This window comes from Schistocerca cancellata, chromosome 3 (genome assembly GCF_023864275.1).
Source record: "Schistocerca cancellata isolate TAMUIC-IGC-003103 chromosome 3, iqSchCanc2.1, whole genome shotgun sequence".
NCBI lineage: Eukaryota > Metazoa > Arthropoda > Insecta > Orthoptera > Acrididae > Schistocerca > Schistocerca cancellata.
The window spans coordinates 31,527,765-31,550,794 of record NC_064628.1 but is presented as its reverse complement, the minus strand read 5'-3'; the positions used below and the strand labels follow the sequence as shown (position 1 = coordinate 31,550,794).

Below are 23,030 nucleotides of genomic sequence, written 5' to 3'. Positions count from 1 at the left end.
GCCTGACATTTAGCAACTTTTAGCCTGACATTTAACTGAAGCCATCACAAAAGTGTAAGAGGTTAAAGCAAGGAGCAATTTCCATTTACTTTGTTGCAATTGGTATGATGAATCTAATAAAACATGTCTCAGTGTGTATCTGCAATAGTTTTCCAGGACTTCCAGAGAATCAAAGATTATTATGCATGTAAATTCGTTTACTTTCCATTAAGAATGTAGAAACGTTTATGTCATCATTGGCAACCATTAGTGAGTTGTTTCAGTCATTTCCTAACCTTGTAACGAGTGTTTCCTGTACTGTTCAGTGAAATAACATAATAACAATAATGCAAATAAGTGAAACCACATAGTAACTGTTGTAGATTGTAAATTATTAATGAAATAGGGATGCCTTTCAAATTTACGACAGACGAATATGCCAATATGGTGTTTATTTATGGCAAATGTGATAGTAATGCTACAGCTAAAGTTAATGAATATCGCGTACATTATCCAACTCAGAGGATTCCGAATGCTTGAATCATTAGCAGAGTATTTCAAATCTTATGGGAGACAGGTTCTATACCTAGCGTTTGTAATGAGTACGAGCGCTCAATATGTGAAGACGATGATGAGAGTATTATGGATGCTGTTCAACGTAGCCCAGGTACCATTGCATGATGTATCTCTCAACGATTAGGCATTTCACAATCTAAGGTATGGCGTACACTAAAGCACAATAATCTGTAGCCTTACCATAAAAAAAAGCATCACTTAAATCCAGGAAATCCTACCCTTCGCTTGGAGTTGTGAAACTGGTTAAATACTAATCAGCAGTTACACAAATAAATTGCATTTACAGATGAGGCCCAGTTCATTTGAGATGGTGTAAAAATATTTACATAACAAGCATGTATGGTCTGAAGCAAACCCACATGCAACAGTGCAACACAATTTCCAGCAGCGATTTAGCATAAATGTGTGGTGTGATATAATCAACACATACTTTATTGGACCATTCATCTAACTGGTGGGACATACTTACAATTCCTTCAAGAAGAAATGCCCTGCTTGCTGCGCGATTACAAATGTCTTGATGACATTTAAATGAACATTTTCCACAGAAATGGATTGGTCATGGTGCTACACATCTGTGGCCACCCAGATCGCCCGATTTAACACCAATGGATTTTTGTGTACAGTGATGGATGAAAGAAATAGTTTATGAGGACAAAGTCAATACACGTGAGGCATTACTTGCTCACAATATGAATGCAATTGACAAAATTAAGAACAACCCCGTGAAACAAACTAGCAACAAAACCTGTTCATACATCTGCAGCTAAATGCATTGAGCTCGGTGGAGACATTTTTGAACATTTATTGTGAATGTATTGTGAAATTGTCTGTATACTGTACAGCTTCCTTAACACTGAGCTTTGTTTTTTCTGGTTTAACATGAATTCTCGAGTGCTATGGTATTAATAGATTACCAACATTTTTCCAAAATTAGATTCTCTACAACTTCTTTTGAAAACTTTGTGCAACTGCCTGGAATTTAAAAAACACATTGGGTGTTAATGAATGAAAAATTTTACAAAATTACACCTTTGCTTCTCTGGATGTTCTGCAAAACTACTGCAGATACACATCTGGGGCATGTTTTATTAGATTTACCAGACCAATAAAAACAAAACAAAAAAAGAAACAAACAAAAAAACAAAAAAAGAAATCTTACTTTACTTTAACCTCATACAGTTTTGCAATGGCTTCATATTAGCGAAGTTGCTAAATTTCAGGCAAAATCTTTTATTAGCCTTAGCTCCATAACTAAACATTTATGGACCTATATTTATATGAACTTTTTTCTTTAGCTTTACTTGTAGAATGACATTTTAAAATATGCAAATATCTTTGTGAATCACCCTGTATTTAACTTTTTATTGGGGGGGGGGGGGGGGGTTGTGATTGAGACCAGGAGATCACCCAGCCTGCCACGGACGAGCAATGCATGTGAGTGGGCAGGAGATGCTGTTTGTATCAAAACTGATCCGTTCCTCAATTTGGATATTCCCGCCACTTACCTGAATTTGTCTTCCAAGTGCTCAATGAAAAACAGAGGCTTCGTTGTTAAAAAGAATTCCCCATCAGACCTGGCACAAACTATGTATCAAGCAGAATACGTCTGTCCGTAATCTTGAGCCCTGCATTCATGTAGCCAGGGAACGGAATGATTTGCGGTCGTATCTCTCAGCATTATAGTGTTCCTTACCTCACTTAGGGACTGCTGGGGCCATTCAACCACCAGCATCAGACAACTTCATCTGCTTCATTGCGGGTCATCTGCCCTGATACCACCCACTCCAATCAGGGGCTCTCCCTAAGAGCCACAGCAAAAGCCACTTGGCACGATGGCCGTTGCCGAGAGTCCTGATGCCCCAAGAAGACAAGTACCTACTCCTTAGCATATATGGCGAGGTTTGCCACAGTTGCTGCAAATGACACTGTTATACATGCTGGATACAACTGTTCATACTACTTCTAGGCCGCTAGATAAGTAAGTTTGCTGGAAGTCTTATACTCTTGTATTTCTTCTGTTTCTAGAAAATGGTGCAAATTGTCAAGCAGGGAGAATGGTGCTTTCCACAGTTAACACAGAAGGGGGGTGGGGGCCACAAGGAGCATTCCCATGCAACAGTTGTCCACAATCTCTGCAGATGGGGCTAGCATTGCTACTTAAAGACATGCCCAAATTTCATACATTTGAAATGTCACATGGGGCAGGAGGGGAAGGGGGGGGGGATGTGACATATGGTTTCACACTGCATCAGTTTATCACCATCTTGACCTTTTCAGGCAATGGATTGTCCTCAAAGGCCAAGATGAAGACACTGTTAGCAACCCTATCATCCTTTGGCCCTCTATGGACACGAAGATAAAGTGTACACCCGTTGGTCCAAGTTGCAGTGCAGCTCATCAGATTGCAAGAGGTGGTCTCAGTAAAAAATGATGCCCTGAACCATATTTAGACTATTATTGGGAGTGACAGCCTCCAGTATGTCACCCAACTTATGGATACCAAAATTCCCCAAACTTGTCTTCTAAGTTCTTCACACACAATAAGGGCTTTGCGACCAAGAAGGAATCACCATAAGCCCTTGTGCAAACCAAGTATTGCAGGGAGCATTTCTCTGCTAGCCACTTCGCTCTACGTTCCTACCAATGTGTAGCAAAAGGAGGAAACATTTTAGTGTTATATCTCTCTACACTGAACGAAGACTTTTCTTCCATAGAGACTGCTGCGGCTGTATGGTCACCAGCGGGAGATAACTTCATCTGCTGCATTTGTGGTTCATGTGCCATGGTACCACCCCTCCAAATGGGGTCTTCCCCCATGGGCACAACGCAGGCTCAGCAACGGCTACCTGGCCAGATATCCATTGCTTGGAGTCCCTGTCCCCCAATCACGACAGTAACATCTCTTTGGCATATACGGGAAGTTTTTAGCTCAGGCACCAACAGTGTGATCCCTGTGTAGTCAGGGGTTACCTGACAACCCCTTCCCCAAAGGATGGCTACTGTGCTGGGTTTTAGGTGTATTACCTTATTAAAGGGAAGGGTGCAAATATGAAAAGGCACAAAGATAGCCCACACACCGCATCTGCGACCTTCTCTGCACAATCCGCACTTCTTGAGAATTTTGAAAATTGCTGGCAGGCAAACCCAACAATGGAGACCATGTATTTAATGAAAGTTGAAGAAAACATCGGAAGTGGAAACTCAAGTCCCAATTCATAAGCCAAGTACAAGCAGGATCTGCACCAAGAAAACCATTTGATGGAGAGGCAGAGGGAGAAAGGGATAGTGGAAGTATAAGCCTGCAGCAAGGAAAGGAAGTAATGCCGCAAAAGGTGAGGCCCTTTGGTAGCCAAGTACGTACTCGCCAAAGAGTTGTGAACCTACTGGGATACCTACAATAAACTATCAACCAAATGTTTTACAAACATGTCTTTGAGAGACTCTGCAAAAGGTTGAATCGGGTGAGATCGGACATTGCAGACAAGTAGATGCTGCATCATGACCTATGCCCCATGTCACATGGTCACTTCCATCACGGAATTTTTGACCTAAAATGCATTCCTGTTGTTCTACAAGTTGCGCCCTTTCCCCAATTCACTTGATCTGAGTCCTTGAACTTTTCTCTTTTCCCAAAATTGAAAAATGTCTCAGAAGGATGTCATTTTGGGAAACTGGTTATTAAGTATTAAGTAACCTAGGCAACAAAGTGTTCTAAAAGGACACTAGACTCTCAAATACAGAAGATCACCTCCTGCTTACGCTGACAATGTCATGTAATCATAAAATTATCATTCTACAAATCTTAAAGCAACTAGAAGTAGCACCCACATCCTACACTGAAACTGACAGAATTATAACAATAGCTCATGTAGTGCTGATGGAATTTCAAACATAATTCTGAAAAAGTCTAATAAGTAGTGTCCTTAGTGATATACAGGATGTCCCAGGAGGAATGGTCAATATGCAGGTATATGACAGGAATAATCATTAGAAGCAAAAAAGTCTACTAAACATGGGCTCTATAAGGAATACCTTGAACAATTATGAGTACAAGATGTATGATTCACAGTATCAAATAGGCAAAAATTTTCATAGCCCTTAAGGTATATATTTTACAGCCCAGTTCAATATTTTTTTTTTTTATCTTCACAATCATTTCTGTCATATCCTGGAATACTGACCATTCCTTCTCATACACCTTGTATGTAATGCATCACAGGCATATGCAATTATTCCAGAAATTTTAAAATATGCAAGTGTTAAACTTCTTCATAAGAAAGATGACAAGAAAGGCTTGTTTATCACATAATTTCCTTACTAACACCCTTTCCCTAATTTTTCAAAAAAAACAATGTACTCAAGATTAGTCTCACATTCAAGTAGAAACAAATTACTTAGAATGTCACACTTTGGACTTCAGAAGGGTTGCTCACCTACGAATGCTATTTATAGAGTCACTCATCAAGTATTACAAGGCTTAAATATAACATTGCCAGTTGGAAATTTTGTGATCTTTCCATGGCAGTTTACTGTGTAAATCATGTTACACTCTTAACAAACACTCAAGTTTTATGGAATCAATGGGTTTACACACAACTGGTTTGAATCATATTTAACAAATAGAACACAAAAAGTGGTGCTCAATAATTCAAACAATGATAGAGGTGCAGAAAATTTTAGCGCCAGGTGTAGAAAATTTTAGTGACTAGGGAGAAATCATAAGGCAAGTTCCTCCAGGACACAATTTTGGACCCACTCTTGTTCCTTATGTGTGTGAATGACCTTCCACTTAACATTCAACAAGCAAAATTGGTACTTTTTGCAGATGACACTAGTGTTATGATAAATCCCATTAGAGAGAATGCCACAAAAGAGACTGTAAATATCATTTTTCAAAGAATTATTAAGGGGTTCTCAGAAAAGGACTCTACCAAAGTTTTGAAAAAACACTACATTCAATTCGTACAACACACAGAGTCATACCAATAACTGACGTACTGCATAAACAGGTGTCATTAAATAGGGCGGAGTGCTACAAATTTTTTGTTATACATACCAATGAGAACTTGAACTGGAAAAAGAATATTACTACGCCTCTCAAATAATTAAGTTCACCCACTTTTGCTCTTCATATAATTGCTAGTTTTGGAAATAAACAAAATCAACCTCCTAACATATTTTGTGTATTTCCACTCAATAATGTCTTACAGAATAATTTTCTGGGGTAACTCACCACTTAGAAAGAAAGTACTGATTGCACAGAAGCGATCAGTCAGAATAACTTGTGTTGTTGGCCTGCAGGTGTCATGACAGGGTGTATACGTGGACAAGGAAAAAAAATTCCCGGATTTCCCGGTTAAAAATACATTTTCTCCAGGTGAATACACACTTTTCCGTGTTAAGTGACAGTATATTTTCCCTGCAAAACTTATCAGTAATTTGAATGGTTATGATTTTATACACGGGCGTTGAATTTCCGCACTTTAGGAAACTAAACTCAGTGAAAAAGACACGTTTTGGAAATATCTCTGATGTGCAGCAACATGTATGCTGCGTATTTTCATATTACGAAAGTATACATTGGAATTCCACCAAACACCGCATGCTACTTTCCGAATTATTTAAATCGATGATGCGCTTTTATAAGCCAGTAATAGCTCATGTCACTTGATCTCGCCAGCCGATGACAGCGGATATATAATGCTGATCTTTTTTGCGCGTGTTACAGTTTAAGATATACCACACAAATGTGCCAGTAAAATTTTTAATAATGACATAAATGTCTGATCTTCAGGGTTCGAAATTCTTCTAATTGGCTCGTCATCAAAGAGTTGATTTTTAAATGAGAGTCAAACGCTCTGTGATTCAAGAAATTCATGGCACATTCTCGCACATAGTTCGACTTACATAAAAGGATATTTACTTTGAAAGTAATGCTTTTCAAACCACCATTCGCAATATTTTCCCACGACCTGTTAGAAATAGGTTCATTTCAGCAGTTGCCAGAAAGCGCAGGTAACAGGCGACACCGCGCTTGCGCAGCTACTGTGACACTGGAAGCCCGTATGTACGTACATGTAAAACATTGAAAGATCATACATTATGTCATAAAAGAAACAAGACATCAGAGGATACTCCAAGAGCATCGATATTTTGTGAACCGTACTAAAATATGCACATTTAAAATGTATACTTAAAGTGCACATTCGTATGTCCAGATTCCCAATGAAGTAGACCTCGAACTGATATTCAGCTTTTCACCCCTGAAATGCAGCGAACAGTTGAAACTAGCCAGTACTGTGGAATTAAACATTTCGTTTCAAATACATTGACTGCCTCTGCAGAAAAGGTTAATAAAAGTCAAATTTCTTTAGCAAACAGACAAAAATAACTTCATCATTCTGCAAGGCGTTTAATGCTTGACTGTCAGAAAGATGTAAATAAATCTGAAACTAATAGCGTATTTTAGCCTTCCGTAATTATGTGAATGTATTTTAATTCACTTGATAGCTCCCGGCCATACATATCCGTTTTGTTTTCATTTTACATGAGAGTAAACGAAGGAGAAACAGCAAAATCGCCGTGCAGGATTAGCTGAGCGGTCTGAGGCGCTGCAGTCATGGACTGTGCGGTTGGTCCCGGCGGAGGTTCGAATCCTCCCTCGGGCATGGGTGTGTGCGTTTGTCCTTAGGATAATTTAGGTTAAGTAGTGTGTAAGCTTAGGGACTGATGACCTTAACAGTTAAGTTCCATAAGATATCACACACATTTCTGAACAACAAAATCACTAAATGTAAACACAGGTCACTTGGAGACTACCCACTGTAACTCAGACTGCTCTGCGCATCAGCCCCGAATCTACGATATTTGCTAATCGGGTCAATACTAAAAAAATCGAATTTTCAAAAATATGCAGTCCTTATAGCGCACATCTTTCTGAAAAGTCTGAAACATAAAACATATGTGTTCCAGGCAATGTAATACATGTTGTTTGGTCTTAAGTGTGCCAAAGTGCAGTGCCACACCTCTTCAGACAGCATTCTTGTATCACACGTCACTTTACTTCGCTCTGTGGTATTCAAACGTGTATATTTTGTAATGGATGTCATCAAACTATATTCAGGATAGTGGAAATTAAAATGTCCTGTGGTGCCTCTCCTGCTCCCAGTCAACCAGTTTGACAGTCTGCACCTCTTTAAAAAAAAATCTCGCAATTAATAGCGAATGGGATTATTAGTAATCGGGAGAACAAGAACTCTTCAGAAAATTTGCACTCTTCATTGCCTATTAACTAATAACTTGCTGTTTTGTGTGACATAAAATTAATTTTTTTTTTTGGTCATCAGTCTACTGACTGGTTTGATGCGACCCGCCATGAATTCCTTTCCTGTGCTAACCTCTTCATCTCAGAGTAGCACTTGCAACCTACGTCCTCAATTATTTGCTTGACGTATTCCAATCTCTGTCTTCCTCTACAGTTTTTGCCCTCTACAGCTCCCTCTAGTACCATGGAAGTCATTCCCTCATGTCTTAGCAGATGTCCTAATATCCTGTCCCTTCTCCTTATCAGGATACATAAAACCAATAAAGACAAGAGAAAAGCAAAAAAGTACACATTTCATCAATCCTTAGCTCCTAGCATCGTTTTCCTCTCTAATCATGGCGTGCTTTTCTTTCTGCGAAATAATCTATCACCTCATCAAAGTTCGTCAAACGTTTTGCTACATGAAAAATCGAAATGTCGTTTCCTAATACTGAAAAAGCTGTTAACAGAAATAATACTCAAGACTGGTGCGGTTTCTCGATCTGATTACGTCTATTTTGTCACTGTCTGCTAGATAAAACAAAATAGACCTTTCTAATATTGCACCAATTTTGTAACACACGCGAAGTAAACGAGACTGTTTTGACACAAATGGTCATTTTTATAACACAACAGAATATAATTCACAAAGTACCACTATCAAATGCCTATTAGGCCTACTACAAACAAAAAGCTTTGTGTTAGGAAATAGTTTCACATTTCATTCATACACACCAGTTTCTCAAGCATGAGATTGAAAAGTAGTATTAAGAAATTTTTATATAAATTAGAAATCATCTTATTGTTCCATAATTTGTGTGATGTCCCCGTTTCTTCTCCTTCCTCGTTCTAACAATTTTGTCATCACCAATTCTGTAGTTATTCCTGCCATTGTCAAAATTTGTTCGTTGATTAGCTTTACTAACCCTGTCAGAATCACAGGTTTAGTTATCCCACGATTATTTTCCGGTTAGGCGTTATTACATCTTCGTACAGCACGTTTTCCACGCTGCTTCCAGGATAGAACTTAAGCGGCTGCAAGCCGGGGACTGTTCAACTGGTCCTTCTTACTAGTGTAGTGATCTGGCGAAAAAATTTCTGTCAAAATTTCACTTTCTTGGATACACCGAGAAGATAATACGTAATCTTTCTCACCTGTTATTCCTGTTAGTCGTTTATTTCTATTCTGGTAGTCTGAATCTATGGATTTCGCTAGTAATTATAAGAACGCTGATCATTTGCAAACCCAATCAACCACATAATCAGACAGCAATTGGTATTCATCTGTTCGGCTTTACTCCGCTCAGTTCATATAGCCCCATCACCTGTTGTCTGCGGAAAGTCTATTTCTAGATGCGACAAGTATTCTCCTGATAGAGACATCACGTACACTATGCACGCATTCAAAAATCAACTTACGATTCATTCAGAAATCAACTTAAAATGTTTTCAAAAATATTCAAAAACCAACAAGAATGAGTTTCAAAATCATATGAATGATCGATAGACCAATGTGCGCTGGATGCTAAGCGCTTTGTGAAACAAGTTTTTTTTCCCCCCTCAAGAATATGAATTTGGCGCCCCCTTTTCCCGGTAGCATCCAGCTGCTTGCTGCGACTGCTTGCACAGCCAACAGCCACATTGCTGAAGCCAGAAGCGGGAGAATCTGACTCAACTGGGCATGTGCATGAGCCCGCTCGTAACTGCTAAAACAAAACTAAATGTGAACAGTTGTGACTTCACGCTCATCGGAGGCAATTTGTTGTTATGAAGCATTGCATAGTCTTCATAAAGCCTTTGACACATTTTGCTGTTGGCACACGCTTGCATGAGCACTGTGTGTCGTTGTTGTATATGGCGCATTTCCTTTGCAATTTAAGTTATTTTCGTTTTTTCTCTCGTTTATGTTTTATTGTTGAAGTGTTCTTCTGCAGTAGCGGGATGAAGTACTATCCCTTGTTACAGTATCTGTTTTTACCAGTCAAAATTACAAAAATTTAACAGAAAACAAAAACAATGAAAAGTTCCCGGAATTCTAAAAAATTCCCGGATTTTTCCCGGTTTTCTCCCAGATGAAAAAATTCCCAGGTTTTTCCCGGACCTCCCGGTTGTCCTGGGTCATATACACCCTGCATGAACGTATCTCTTCAAGGAGCTAGGCATTTTCACTGTGCCATCACAATAGATATATTTGCTAATGAAATTCAAACAATGGAAAATCCAGGATGGAATGTAACAATATTATGAGAACAATAGTTGCTACTCACCACACAGCGGATATGCTGAGTCACAGATAGGCACAACAAGTGTCTGGCTTCAGATGGGAAGACTGTGTGTGTGTTGACAAAGGCCTCGTTGGCTGAAAACTTATTTTGTTGCAGTCTTTTTGTTGTGTCTATCTGCAACTCAGCATCTCTGCTACATGGTGAGTAGCAACAATAAAATTTGTCATAAAAAATTCATCACAATCTGAGAAGAACAGTGAGGTCCATACCTACACCACTAGAGGGAAAAATGACCTTCATTACCCATTACTAGGGCTATCAGTGTTGTTTTTTAGTGTGGCTGCATGAGCAGGACTAAAAAATACTGTATTCAGAAATGTTAACACTAATCATGTACACATATCCTGTAAACTTACTTGTTACACATCATTTTGATAAAAGAATGCAAATGATTTATGGACATGAAACTCACTCACTCTCACTCACTTCCATTCACACAGGCAAATGGTACAGTGAGAGCGAAATACTCATAACATGGTAACATAACTGCTCTGAGATAAGGAAATGAGTTTTTGGCATACGACAACATGCAAATAGGAGAATTATATTCCCATATGGTTAATTTCTGAAAGTTTTAGCTACATTTTATAGGCATCAACCTCTGATCTCATACGCACTAAACATGAACTCACAGTGACTCCTATTTTTCACTGCAAAATATTCTAATTTCATGTGGTGAGTTACTTAATTTTGAAATATTACAGGAAGTATGACCATTAACAAAATGATAAGCAGTTCACCACGAAGCTGGCCAATGGGGCTATAAGGTGCGAAAAAAAATCAACTTTTTTTACTAAACATTTTCTAACATTGTGTGAGAAAAATTGCAAAGCAACCAAGTGCATGTGTTGACGTTTCTACAGTGTTACAAGTCTACCACCAACCAGACGAAAACAGGCAAATGATGTTTCAAGCACTGTCCCTCCAGAACAAATATGTTGACTCATCCGGCAGCAAGAATGAGAATGAGTTGCTATTCACTGTCCAACTTACTTTGTCCAGTTCTAAGTATTTTGTGCAAAAATTTGGTAGCAATGTAGAATGAATTATGCACACTCTAACAGAGAGTGCATTGTTTTGAAACTTCCTGGAAGATTAAAACTATGAGCTTATCTTTGACTTTAATCAACAACCTTGCCTTTAGTGGACAACATTTACTGAGCAAGCTATCCAGACTTGATGTGTGTCCTGCCCTCAAAGTCTCAATTCTGAAAACAACACTTCTAAAACCCCATGCTGGCACGTAGTTTTAAATCAGTCTGGAAGTTGGAAGCAATCTGTAGAGGCAATCTAGGACACAGAAAATGTAGTAAAATGTAATACAATAGATATCTCAAACATCTGCAAGGAGAATGGATGTAAAACAAAATGAGAGGAGGCTAGCCCATAAAAAATTGTGGTACTGATGACGAGCTCACCAAGTACTAACATGAAATAATAAAGAAGACAGAGGAGCCTTTCAACCTGCACAAATCAAATGTAGCAACAACACTGCAAAGGCAAGAACAAAAAAAGTTCCAACCTTCACTTTTTTTGTGGTCCTTGAGAATCATTAGGTAAATGTTTTGATGAACAAGTGACAGTTTACTGGCAAACTAAAATCCAAGTTACAATACCATTTTTGTTGACATGGTAATTTGTACATCAACACCTCAAACAGTAAAATACAATATACCTAACATGCATGTCACCTCGGTTTAGTTGAAAACATTGAAACATGGCCTAACAAATAACAAAATTGATGATCAAACTAACCAATAGCGCCTCTTCCACGGCGTAAATGGGCTTCTACAGGTGCAGAGATACCCTGGAGGTCCTTTCCCAAGCCCTTTCCTGGCTGGAAACCCATCTGAAACAACACAGTGGCAAAAGATAATATTAATTTCAAAAATAATGTCATAAAACAGTTAAGTGCAATAATAATATTGGGAATCACTTTTTACCTTTTGGTAATTGAAAATCATTTGTTTTGTTACTCAAATGACAAAAATTCTTCGTTATTTTATCCCAGTAATTATTAAAAATAGAACATAAACATTAATACTTTATTTATTCTCGTATAATGTGTGTGTAAATGCTACCACCAAGTGAAATTCTCTTCTTTGTTTTTCAGTAAGTCCAAAAACAGTTTTATTTTAAAATATTAAACTGGTATTCTATTATTTGCAAAACAAAGAAGAAAGGAAGGTTTAGCATTCCACTGCTGACAAGGTCATTAGAGACAAGAGTACAAGCTTGGAATGGGTACAGATGGGGATACAGACTGTTTCTTTTTCAAAGGAATCGTTCTGGCATTTGCCTTACATTCTGACATTGGCCTTAAGCAATTTATGGGAACCACAAAAATGTAAAATTGAATGGTTATTTGAACCACTATCCTATGTCCTACCACTGCGACACCATGCTTGGCTCCATTACTTGCTACTTTCTCTTCAGTTATTACATTTACATCATAATAAGTAGCTTGTATGCATATTTCACAAGTACTTTTGTCTTTCATGATGAGCTTCTTGGTAATTTTCATTTCATTTCCAGCATTAAACATCCCCAGAATGTAGTTGCAAATGTTAAAATTGTCATCCATATTTATTGTCTTTTTTATTTAAAATATGTGTTTCAGGCAATTCATACCTCCCTCCCCCATCCCCCCCCCTCCTCTCTCTCTCTCTCTCTCTCTCTCTCTCTCTCTCTCTCTCTCTCTCTGTGTGTGTGTGTGTGTGTGTGTGTGTGTGTGTGTGTGTGTGTGTTTTGGAGCAAAGGAGGGGGAAGGCTGAGAGGTTGGTTGGTTGGTTGGTTTGTTTGTTGGTTGGCTGGTTGGTTGGTTGGGTAGGTGGCTGAGTGAGGGAGAGGGGTTGTGGAAGAGGGGACCAGACAGCAGTGCCAGCAGCCTGAATAATCGCATCACGCACATAAGAGACAACATCACTACAACCTGACAAAGAGGGGTAAACACAACCTGGGGTGTATATACAGGCAATCAGTGACTGAAAGCCACAGGGGGGGGGGGGGGGGGGGGGATGAGAGAATCAATGGGAAATAGTCATTATGCACAGCGAACAGTGTACTGAAGGGAGAAGAGGAGGGGAAGTGAGCAGAAGATCAATGGCACAGTAAGAGCTATAAGCAGCACTAAACTGGGTAGGGGAAACATCATTAAGAAGGCACAGGCTCTGGTCCACAAGAAAATAGTCTATGAGGAGACCATGACAAGATGAAAAAGCACTGCTCCACAAGGGGTGATTGGCATTAAAATCCTGAAGAAACAAGGAAGGGAGGGGGGAGTTGTTGAAGGGGGGGGGGCAATTAGGGCAGCAGGTAAAGGTGGCCGCCAGGAGGGAGACAGAGATTGCAAACCAAGACCCCAGAGTCCAAGTGGACCCGGACAGCAACTGCTTCCAATGTGGTACAAAGGTGGATCCAGGTTCTAACAATGTCCATATGGACCACTGTGCAAATGCCAGCCCCCAAAGGATCGACCCAGTTTCAACAGAGAGCACAGAATCCACAAAGGGTCAGTAAGGGGCATCAGTAAAATGAGATTCCTGGAAAATGAAGAGCTGTGGAGTAAAAGAAATGACGGACTGCAACTCCAGAAGGTCACTGTAGAATATGTTACAATTCCACAGAATAAGCACAGAACAGGGATCCAAATGGGAGGGGAATGAGCTGAAGCTGATCACACTGTCGGATAGCCATCAGTCACTGGCAAGGATGGATCAACATCCACAAACAAGAGGTCAGACTCAGGTTGCGAGGGAGGAAACAGCACCTCTGGGAGCACCGAAGGGGTCTTGTCCCAGCACGTATGATTCTTCTTCTTCTTCTTCTTTTATTCTTCTCCTTCTCCTCCTCCTTTTTTGTAGGTTGAGAAGGGCTGGGCCCAGAGAGAGAGAGAGAGAGAGAGAGAGAGAGAGAGAGAGAGAGAGAGAGAGAGCAGCCTTCAGTTAGATCTGGAACTAAAAGATAGTGGGTGACCTTGGGGTGCACAGACTGTAGGTCCTGTGGGCAACGTGTGGCAGCAGACCTCTGATCAGGATGATGCAAGGGGGAGGGGGCCTCTCACCAGGAGATGCCGAAGAAGTGTATTCATTATATGTTCTAAGGACTATACTGTTTGTAAAAGAAAATATGGAGCACAGTATAATAAATAGTTATATCCACAGTTACAATACAAGGAAGAAAGAGGATTACCACATAAAATTCAGAAATAAAAAAGCAACCGATCATAATCCATTTTCTGGTGGAAGATTTTTTTACAACAGACTGCCAAATACCATAAAAATGTTAAAAGGAACATATTTAAAATAAAATTAAAGCAGCTGTTAATTGCTAAATGTTTGTACTCCATCAAGGATTTTTAATGTTGTATGTACTTTATTTCTACTACTAAAATATTTTTATTGTTCATGTATGTACTGACTGACTATGTCCACGACTGTCAAAGTTATTATGGACAAATAAACCATTATTATTATTATTATTATTATTATTATTATTAAATGGGTACACTTCGGCCAGATAGGGGACAGCACCCAGAGCGGATAGCTTGGGCACTGCAAGAGAGGGTAGAGAACAGAAGGCTCAGGACTGGGATGAGGAGCAGAGAGGATGGGAAAAAGGATGTAACAGAGACAAAGTTAGATGTCAGAGACAGGGTGAAGATGGTCATATTTCTGATGAGCCTCAGAATAAAATAAACAATTGAGGGACTTACACTCCTGAATCTTCTTCCCCTTCATATAACCCGGGCCAACCAGCAAATGTGGAGAGTGATGGTCATGACAAGTAATGCACATGGGTGGAGGAGTATAGGAGCTCCCCTCACAGAGAGGGCATCTACATTCATTGAGTAGCGTATTGGGTGCACAGGGGGAAGACATATGCCAGAAACACAAACACCTAAAATGCCTCTTGTGTGGCAGGACATACAGCTTCAAGTAATACCAGTAAACCATTACATTGACCAGTAATTTCCAAGAATGCTTGCAAATGATATATATATAGAACACACGACTGTCTTGGAGTAAGATATTGATTCTGTTTACGGTGATGACACACAACCTGCAGCAAAAAATATCACTTCAAGGAACAGCACTGACACATAATAAGTAGTAATAATAATATTTTTTTAGAAGTCTCACCAAGATGACCGAAGCAGCTACAGTTTCCAGTAGTGTTAGACTCAAGTGGCATGATTTGATTCCTAGGTTGAGTATGATTGAAAATTATTTGGAATTCTGTTGTGAGGGCCATCTGCTCCCAAATCACAACACTAGAAATTGTGTGGATTGCTAGGGGAGAACTGCATCAAACTAGGTTCAAGTAGTGGTCATGAGTCCTGTTACAGTTGTATCACAGCAAATGTTGGAAAAGAACAAGTATAAGGAAAAACACATGGTTTCATAATTTTAAACTGACAATACAGCAAAGTATTATTTTAGTTTCCTACTGGGTTACAGATTACATATTGTAAAACACAGAGTCAGAAAGTGGACTGTCCATTGATACTGTTTTGTGACTGTTACAGATTCTGTCGAGAAGTAATTGTGACTAACGACAGTGGTCCAACAGCTGGTGTCAACAAGATTGTGGAAATAAACGAGTCGCACACAACAACTCGAAAATATGGGAAAGGACGACTTCTCAACAAAGGAACTGAACAAATTTGGGTATATGGAGGCATAGAAAGAGAATCAAGAAAATTTTTCATTGTGAAAGTGTATTCCAAGACTAAACGAACTTTAGTGCCTCTTACTAGGAACTTCATCTTGCCCAACACCAAGCACCAATGTCATTAAATATGGATGGAAATCATACAACACTTCGAAGGAAGAGGGATTTCATCATGAGTTTGTGCCCACACAAAACATCTAGCGATTACGGAAATCCCTGAAATCATCCATCAGAAGAGAAGAATGACCGGGAGACAAAAATGAACTGTATATTTTTCAATACATGGTAAAAAACTTCCCTGTGAGACTTTACCTGTTTTCTTAACAGATGTTGCTAGAGTATACCCCAGCTATGGAAAAAAAGGACTTCTACTGCCTGCACACACAAAATATGGAATTGTCCTGAATGAAGATACTGATGATAAGTAAGGTAAGTGAAATTACATTTAATGTCGCCATTGTACAATTTTTATGTATTGCTTTTGTTGTTGCCAATATTACAACTCAAATCCACGTCATTCGTCTTCTGTCATAGTTGTTCTGATCGCTGTAAATAAAATCGATATCTTGCTCTGCGACAGTCACACTTTCGATACATATCACTTGAAACGGTCTTTGAAACTACCCCTTGTCTTCCTCCGAGAGGTTGTCCCCCTCAAATGTTGGACTAAAGGCACCTGTGTCGAAGCAACTGACCTTATGGCCTTTGTGAACACGACAAACAAAACGAACGCCTTGCCATTCCAGATAGGCCCAGAGTTCCTTATCAGCTTGAAGGATGAGGTCCCTATAAAAAAAAATGACACCCTGAACCACATTCAAAAACTAGTGAGGAGTAATGGACACTGGAATGTCACCAAGATGGTCACTGGCACAAAGGTTTGAAAACTGGGTGGCAGAAGTAGTTCTGATCAACAGCGAACTCGACTGCACCTTACTCTGAGAGTCCACTTTGCCAAACTTGTTTTCAATTATTTCTACAAAAAGTATTGACTTGGTGGCAGTGAAAGTGTCCCCAACAGTCCTGGTGCAAACCTGGGATTGGGGAATGGGTTTCACCGCAAGTCAGCGAGCCTGGTCCTAATCCCAGGGAGTAGCTACAGAAGGGAAGACCACAGGGTCGTAAGAAGTAGTGTGAAAGGAGCGATTCCCAACTAAAGACAGAGTAGCAGAAGAACAGGCAGTTTTTTGGAGCTTAATGCGTTTCATATGCAAAGTGTCCACCCTGATACCACCCGCTCCAATTAGGGGTTCTCCTAGTGGTTGCCACCTAGCCACAGCAAGGTCTGTCTGGCATAGTGGCCATTGCCAGGAGTTCTGATGCTCAAGAATAACAAGCAACCATTACTAGGCATGCATGGGGAGGTAGCAGCTCACATATCAGAAGTATGATCCCTGTGTTGTCAGGGGCTTAAGCAAACCGGTACATAATGACCCCACCGCACCAACTGGCTATAATGCTGGCTACATAGCATGAAAAGGACAAGGGCAAGAGTAAAAGATGGGAGAGGTGGTAAGGTCACATCAAAGACACTAAGTAATATGCTCTTCTCAGTTGGCTCACACTATGGAGGCAAAATTCAGAATGGGAAGTCAAACCCCAAAGGGGGACCAAAAAGCCAGGAAAAAAGGGGTGGAGCAGACAGAAATGTGACGAACCAGGAGGATAGCCAGAACAACATAAGCAAGAACATCAAGAGGGGGAAAGGAGCAAGGACAGGGAGGATGGGGCAAGGGGAAGGGAATGCAGGATAAAAGGGAAAAAAGGTTGCAATAACCTTGAGACCTGTGGGGCAGGAGGCTCAGAGACGCTGTGTGAGAAGGCAAAGTTAAAAAAATTGGGCAGTGGTAATGGGAGAGAGTGGAGAAGTAAGAACCGAATTTGGCAATTGCATAACAGAGTAGGTGGAGACACAGGACACCGGCTAGTGAGTGTAATGGAAGAGAAGTATCTGAAAGAATTAGAGGAAATAATTAACACTGGGTCCAGTAGAGTAGAGTTAATGAGTGAGCGAGTGTGTGTGTGTGTGTGTGTGTGTGTGTGTGTGTGAGAGAGAGAGAGAGAGAGAGAGAGAGAGAGAGAGAGAGAGAGAGAGATATTGCCTAGTTTACAACTAACTGTTCTCCACAAGTTAAGTGCTCAAACTGTGTTGCTGGGTGTGAGGGTGAGGTTGATGATTAGAGAAGAGGAGAGGGAGCAGGAAGATGGCAGCAAGAGACCTTTTGTGCAGTAATAGGATCAATAAACTATTAACAGCAACTATTAATACAATGAACAGAAAATTAAATTTGTTTTAAATATAATAGGAAGAAGACCTGCAACAATAGCTTCGCTCCAATTCCTTTTGTGTGTTTTTCCCAACTGCCAACACCTTTTTGCATCAGAGAAGTAGACACAGTTGATGCTTTCTTCCTTCTTAAACCAGCAATATCTCCATCTACAAATGAGTTGACTTTGTTGTGGTGCCGGAACTCTAATCCGCTTCCCTCATCTTCCTCACTTGAAAAAATAAAAAACAACTATTAGACATTATTATCATAAATAACAAACATCACAATAGCTGTAACAGCGATAAAGAAAAATCTGCTCACTAGTTGAGTTCTGCAGCAAATATCAGCTAGTAATAGTGAAGACACTGTTCAATAACCACAAATAGAGAACACATATTTGGAAATGGCCTGGAGATGCAGATTCCAGCTGGATTACACCATTCTTGAGACATGGATTCTGAAGTCATAAAATGGGCTGTAAGGCATACCCAGGAACAAATACAGATTCAGATAACACTTAAGCAATGATGAAAGTACGATGAAGTTTAAGAAAACTGGCTGGAACAATCAATGTGTGAAGAATTGGGATACTGAAGTATTGAGGAATGATCAGGTGCATTTCAAGTTCACAAAGGTTGTTGGTACTGCAATAATGAATACCACTGTAGGTGGTTCAGTTTACAGGAATGGACGTCTCTGAAAATGGCAATCTTAGAGGCTGGAAAAATATATACACCAGGTGGTTATAATTGAAGTGCAGCTACTCATCGAGGTCCAGCGTAGTCATAGTTATGGTATGGTAGCAAAACCTGATAGATAAAATAATGCATTAATGTGGAACCAATTTACGCTGGAAAAAATTAGTTTCAATTGTGGCCACCACCTGCAAATCTGGCAAATCACAGGTGAGCTTCGTGTGGCACCTGGAAGAGGAAAACATCCTATCCTGGTGGAACTTATTGGCATGGTAGCTGTTGCTGTAACTGATCATGCAGCACATGCCACTAACCGGGTAGTGCTTATGCTCATGCACCCCATGGTCAACAGTACGGAAAATTTTGCAGTCTATTTTACACTGGTACTGTAAAAGATCTAGATGACGCATTAACTGAAACATCATGATCCACAACACTGTTCTGAATTTGCTCTTCGGTTTCTTGCCCAGGTCTAAGTTGTTGACAAGTGGCCAGGAAATATGGAGTGACAAGGCACATTTTTCACTACAGGATTCAGGAATACAGAGAAGTAACAACTTTGGGGCAACAAATTGCTCACCCAGTGAAAGCAACCTTCCACGAACATGTTTTCCAGATGCATGGCCTGCAAGATCACCTGATCTGAATACATGTGACTTTTGGTTAAAGTAACACATTTATCAGGGACACATTCGTTCTCTAACTGATCTGAAAGCCAGTATACGGAAACACATTGCTCAAGATTCCACTGGAACTGCTGTGTGAAATTGTTGCAGTATTTCATCGACCTCTCCGGGGCTCATACTGAACAAACTGTGTTAAGCTACGGTTAATAATAAAATCAACGCTATGCCTTTCTCACTTGTTTGACCTTTTCTGTCCATGTCCTGTTTGTAATTCACTACATATGCAAACATTTCTGTATGCCTTTCCTGCATTCACAGTACCAGATTTGCACCTGCTGGCAAAAATTAAAACTAACATTTTTCCATTGTAAATTGGTTCCACATTGATGCATTAGCATGTCTACCAAGGTTCCATGCCATATGGTAATTACAGCTCAAAATGGACCTCTGTGAGTAGCTGCACTTTAGTTACAACCACTCAGTAGACAGATGAAAAACTGCAAAGAAACCTTAGGTAAGGAGAAAAGCTCCAATTGATCAACAGAAGAAGGAAGTATAAAAATGTCGGAGACAAGACTAGAGTACAACAATGTAAGTCACTTCTTACTGTTTGTTGTGATCTTCAGTTAGAACAATGGTTAGATGCAGCTATCCACACTACTCCATACTGCATGAGTTTCTTCATCTCTGCATAAATACATCCCTTGGTTCCCTCTACAATTGTTACCTCCCCCATCCCTCCCCCACTGTTAGCATAGCAAACTGATGATTCCTTCTGAGTAGGGGGGTTAGAAGTTAAAACAATGCAAATGATGATATTACAGCCAAGATTGAATGAGCGTTTTGTAAAAGGAAGTACAGAAGTTTAACATATATGGCTTCTGTAACAAATGTTATAAACAACCTAACATATAAATTACCTTGATGTAGTAGCTATATCAGCACCTCTCCGTCTCCGAGTGCCAAATCCTGCCCGTGTCTCCTCCCCATCCTCACTATCTTCTTCTTCTTCCTCCTCTTCTTCCTTCTCTTTCTCATTTTCACCAGGCTTCTTCTTGCCTGCTTGCTGTATGCCACCAGAGACGAAACTTACAGGGGCTGTATAGCTATATCCTTTTCCAGCAACTGCACCCCTAAAGCTGGCTCTAGTTGATGTTCCTCCTCCACCTTCATCACCATTTTCATCAGCCCAGATACCTGCAATCACAAGTAATATAAACTGACTAAGAAATGTAAAGATCACCAAAAATAAGTTTGATATTGTTTGTGATCCCAACATTGTTTACAATGTAGTTCACTACATATTTATGTCTGTACTGTTCACATTTCTGTCCATACTGGCAGGAAATGTTTCTCATGGTGTACCTGCTTTAACAGCTACGCTATATTCAGTGAAGAGGACAATTTACTGATGTGTGGTACTGTTTAAATTCCACCCAACAGTAAAGATAAAATTATGTGCTGAGAGTAATTTTTTACACAAGCTGAACATGGATAATGCTTTGCTCAACTTCAGTAGGACTCATAGTCTTTGTAAGATACACATGTGCTTTGGGGAGATCAGTATGGTTCAAAATGAGCACACTTTGTACACTGCAATTGCAATATAGATACTTTTGATGTTCCAAGATGACGAGTTTCAACAATCTTATGCTGCCATCATCGGATCTTATGGAACTTGTTATAAAATTGTGATGTTACATTATATGGAGTCAAAGCATGAAAAACACTCCCTACGTATACAGGTTTTGACAGAAGTCCAGTTGATAAAATGCATACAGATGAAAAATGCACACAGACAACAAAATCCACACAAATGTTAAAACCTTTGAATCGTCCACGCACGCTGATGGCCGCACAGCACTCTGCAGCATGGACTACACGAGGATTTTATCAACTGCGTGCGCATTTTATCGTCTGTGTTCATTTTATAAACTGGATTTTTATCAAGAATTGTATACGTGGGGAGTGTCTTATGGTTTGAATTCTTGTAATGTAACATGACAATTTTATAACAGGTTCCATAAGATCAGATTATGGCAGCATAAAACTGTATAAACCAGTCATCTGAGAACAATAAAAGTGTCCACACAGTGATTACAGCATATGAAGTGTATTCATTTTCGTATCACAGTCTAATTTTGAAGTTCTGTCAAATATGGTAGTATATTTGTATTAAAGAAAGACGTCAATCTCGGGCAAGTGATATCAGTGAATTAGAGGATTACTATTACACCCTGTTATTTTTGGCAATAAAGTGGTTCTTTTCTGGCCATCCATATCCACCCCACATTTCAAAGCAAGTTATACCTCAAATATGACAATGTATATGGAGCATGGGCTAATGAATCATCTACAAGTGACTAATTTAAGTAAACTACGCTGCAAAACACGAACACTGAAGGAAATCAATACAGAGTACAGACCAGTGAATTAAAGTTCTTGAGGATTTGAACTGAAGCAATACAATTACATAAACAGAAAAATGAAAAGCAACCACCACGTGGAATTTTAGCTAGAGGAATGAAGATTAAGACATACCGTATTTACTCGAATCTAGGCTGCACTCGAATCTAAGCCGCACCTGAAAAATGAGACTCGAAATCAAGGAAAAAAATTTTCCCGAATCTAAGCCGCACCTGAAGTTTGAGACTCGAAATTCAAGAGGTGAGAAAAGTTTTAGGCCACATCTCCAAATCGAAACAAAGTTGGTCCATTGTAATATGAGATACAATTTAGATCGAATAAATTCCGATACAGCTACAGTAGTTTGGTTCGAGTCATAAGCTTAGCAGTTAAGCTGTACCAGGTAGCCATTGCTATGCGTCAGTCGCTCCGTCCGTATTTATACGGGTACCCTTCTTTTTTCACGTGCTTCGTCTGGTTTGAATTGATTGCTTATTTTTCTTTGATCTGATAAGTGCCGTTCTCTTCGTTATAGGTGTTTACGTCACTCTATGCTGAAAATGCATTACTGTACTGTCATGCATTGTTTGTCACATTCTGATAATGAGTGTTTACGACCTGTCACCGTTCGCGGCAAAAAAAAGAGGAATCGTCTAATTATCGAAACAATGGCAAGAGACTGCTTTTGTTGTTACTTACACTGCTGCTTTCTTTGATAATGATCAACGAGAACCAAATAATAGGCTGCGTATGATAGAAGATGTTCTGAACGAGAGTTTAGCGAAAATTTTTCTCCGTTTGAAAATCTTTACAGACGCGTCTTTAGTACATTATATTCTGCACAGAAATTAGTCATCTTAGATTTAAAAATCTAGTCAATTGCCGTGCTTTGATTCTGACTGTATCACTATTAGACATAAGAATAGTACGAATATAAACATTACATGATATGTATATTCTTCCGCGTTTGTTGTTGTCTCACTCTGGTTTCGTAGTTTGTTAGGCATACAGGATTTAAGTGAGATAGCAGCAAATACGAAAGAATACATGGCAAAATGTTTATATTCGTATTATTCTTATGGTGAAGAGAATACTGCGTGTGATTCACAATTCATAAAAGTTCCTATTAGCAACCATTTCTTCTGACAGGTAGGAAAAAATTCAGAACGTAGAGTTGGCCATATTGACAAACATCCCAAACAATCTTGCCAGTC

The 23,030-nt window shown here is 39.5% G+C and overlaps 1 protein-coding gene across 1 annotated transcript in view; it reads right to left on the bottom strand.

Annotated features, from left to right (window-relative positions):
- LOC126176834 (tuftelin-interacting protein 11) overlaps nucleotides 1-23,030 on the bottom strand; it is a 148,717-nt gene that overhangs the window by 81,999 nt on the left and 43,688 nt on the right. The window contains exons 3-5 of the mRNA XM_049924021.1: nucleotides 20,331-20,607; nucleotides 18,135-18,318; nucleotides 11,902-11,995 (exon numbers count right to left, since the gene is read on the bottom strand). Of these exons, the coding sequence (XP_049779978.1) occupies nucleotides 11,902-11,995; nucleotides 18,135-18,318; nucleotides 20,331-20,607 (555 nt within the window). The remainder of the gene's footprint in view (nucleotides 1-11,901; nucleotides 11,996-18,134; nucleotides 18,319-20,330; nucleotides 20,608-23,030) is intronic.